This window comes from Adiantum capillus-veneris, chromosome 3, assembly GCF_014529385.1.
Source record: "Adiantum capillus-veneris isolate H3 chromosome 3, ASM1452938v2, whole genome shotgun sequence".
In the NCBI taxonomy this organism is placed as follows: domain Eukaryota; kingdom Viridiplantae; phylum Streptophyta; class Polypodiopsida; order Polypodiales; family Pteridaceae; genus Adiantum; species Adiantum capillus-veneris.
Window position 1 is genome coordinate 154,118,824 of NC_140933.1, and position 1,605 is coordinate 154,120,428.

Genomic DNA, 1,605 nt, shown 5'->3' on the forward strand with positions numbered 1-1,605 from the left:
TTCCGTGTGCACAATGCTGTACATTGTAGAAGTGTCATGGGGGTTGGTGGTGTGATAGAGGTCTAAGGTTTAGCTTCGAGCATGGGTCCGTGAGGGTGACACGTGGGTGCGCAAAAACATGTCTGATTTGGCAAGCTCTAGAGATAAGGGTACACAATACCTTCCTCAAGCGGCAAATGGACACATGGTCAAAGGGCTACGGCTCCACGTCGATGCAGCAAATCACTTTTTGGCAGCATTTTTTTCACACATAATACTTCCTGTTGTCCTACACACTTATTTATCATACACAGCCTACAGCGTCAGCTTGCTGCATTCCCTACTTGTCTGTGTGACGTGCTTGGTTGCTACCCCCTGCCATCCCCCTCTTGCTGCTTGCAGGCTATGGCTACCAACGACTACTCTGAATCTGTTGGTGAATACACCACCCACAAGACAGCCGTCGGTGGCGCCCAGCCCAGCAGCATCAAAACAGATAATGCCGGTGACAGTGAAGACCTTGCCAGCAATATTGCCAAGCGGAAAACTGGAGACCCAAACGCGTATGAGAGAGCACCCAATTCGGATGATCGCGCCTGCGAAGACGATGATAGCGGAAAGGTAACTAGGTGCTGCATGCCATTTTGAGAGAGAGAGAGAGAGAGAGAGAGTGAGTGAGTTTTGGGTGCTGAGCAGGCGCGTGGCGGCAGCTATGCTGGAGGTGACAAAGACAAGAAGCTTGGCCTGCTGAGCAGGTTCAAAGTGCCGTTGATAGTGTCGGGAATTGTGCTGACGGTGGTGGGTGCCCTTCTTGCAGTTGCAAAGCAAGGGAAAGAAGCGGAAGAGAGGGATTTGTAACGCGCTTATGAATTGATCAATTTAAGAATGGTTTTGTCTCGTTGTTTTTTTGTTTTTGGGTTACCCAGCTTTAATGTATGGTGTAGACTACATTAGGTAGGTCCTAATGTAGTACTATAGTAGGGAAGATAATCATTTGTAAGGGTAACATTGAACGGATAGGTCTTTTAGTTGGCACCTCTATGTTGGTTACAAGTTAGTTGGATGGATGTTTGGCAACATGTATTTGAAAGTTGATTTTGATGATTATGATGCTAAAATTTATTAGGACATGCTAGTGTAGTGTTTGTGGAAATTCCAAAAGGCATGCATGCAAAAGTGTGCATTAGTGGTGATCTATATGGCTTATTGAGATTCCAAAAGGCATGCATGCAAAAGTGTGCATTAGTGGTGATCTATATGGCTTATTGCATCTCAATGACCTTGATGGTTATGGTGCTAAATATCATTGATGGCATGCTAGGGTAGTTTCCCAGCTCTCAGCTTTAGGAGCCACCTTCAATACGTACACGTTTTTATCTTGGTTGATAGCTCCTTGTTAGCTATTGTTATTCTTATGGCATCCTCCTCCAGCATCTTGGTGATGTCAGTTGCCTCATCTCCCTTATCTTCGTCATCACTCCTCCCTCGTTATACTTATCCATTATTGTTTGTTGTTAGATTTCAGTATTAGTACCTATCTTTCAAAGTTAGTTATCATCCTCTCTCTACTTAGCTTGCTAGGGCACTTTTTACCCTCTTTAAAATAGGTTTTCTATCTTGGCGATT

At 44.7% G+C, this 1,605-nt stretch overlaps 1 protein-coding gene across 1 annotated transcript; it reads left to right on the top strand.

The window, feature by feature from the left end:
• The first annotated feature begins 279 nt into the window (after positions 1-279).
• LOC147461994 (uncharacterized) lies at positions 280-879 on the top strand. Its single transcript, XM_086502317.1, has 2 exons — positions 280-600; positions 676-879. Exons 1-2 carry the CDS (start codon positions 385-387, stop codon positions 835-837), a joined length of 378 nt encoding a protein of 125 aa, XP_086358443.1. The 5' UTR covers positions 280-384; the 3' UTR covers positions 838-879.
• The last annotated feature ends 726 nt before the right edge of the window (positions 880-1,605 follow it).

Excerpts from the sequence above, each read along its gene's own strand:
- LOC147461994 (XM_086502317.1), top strand. The coding sequence starts at position 385 with ATGGCTACCAACGACTACTCTGAATCTGTTGGTGAATACACCACCCAC. Across the intron at positions 601-675 it reads AAGACGATGATAGCGGAAAG|GCGCGTGGCGGCAGCTATGC; the intron begins GTAACTAGGTGC and ends GGTGCTGAGCAG.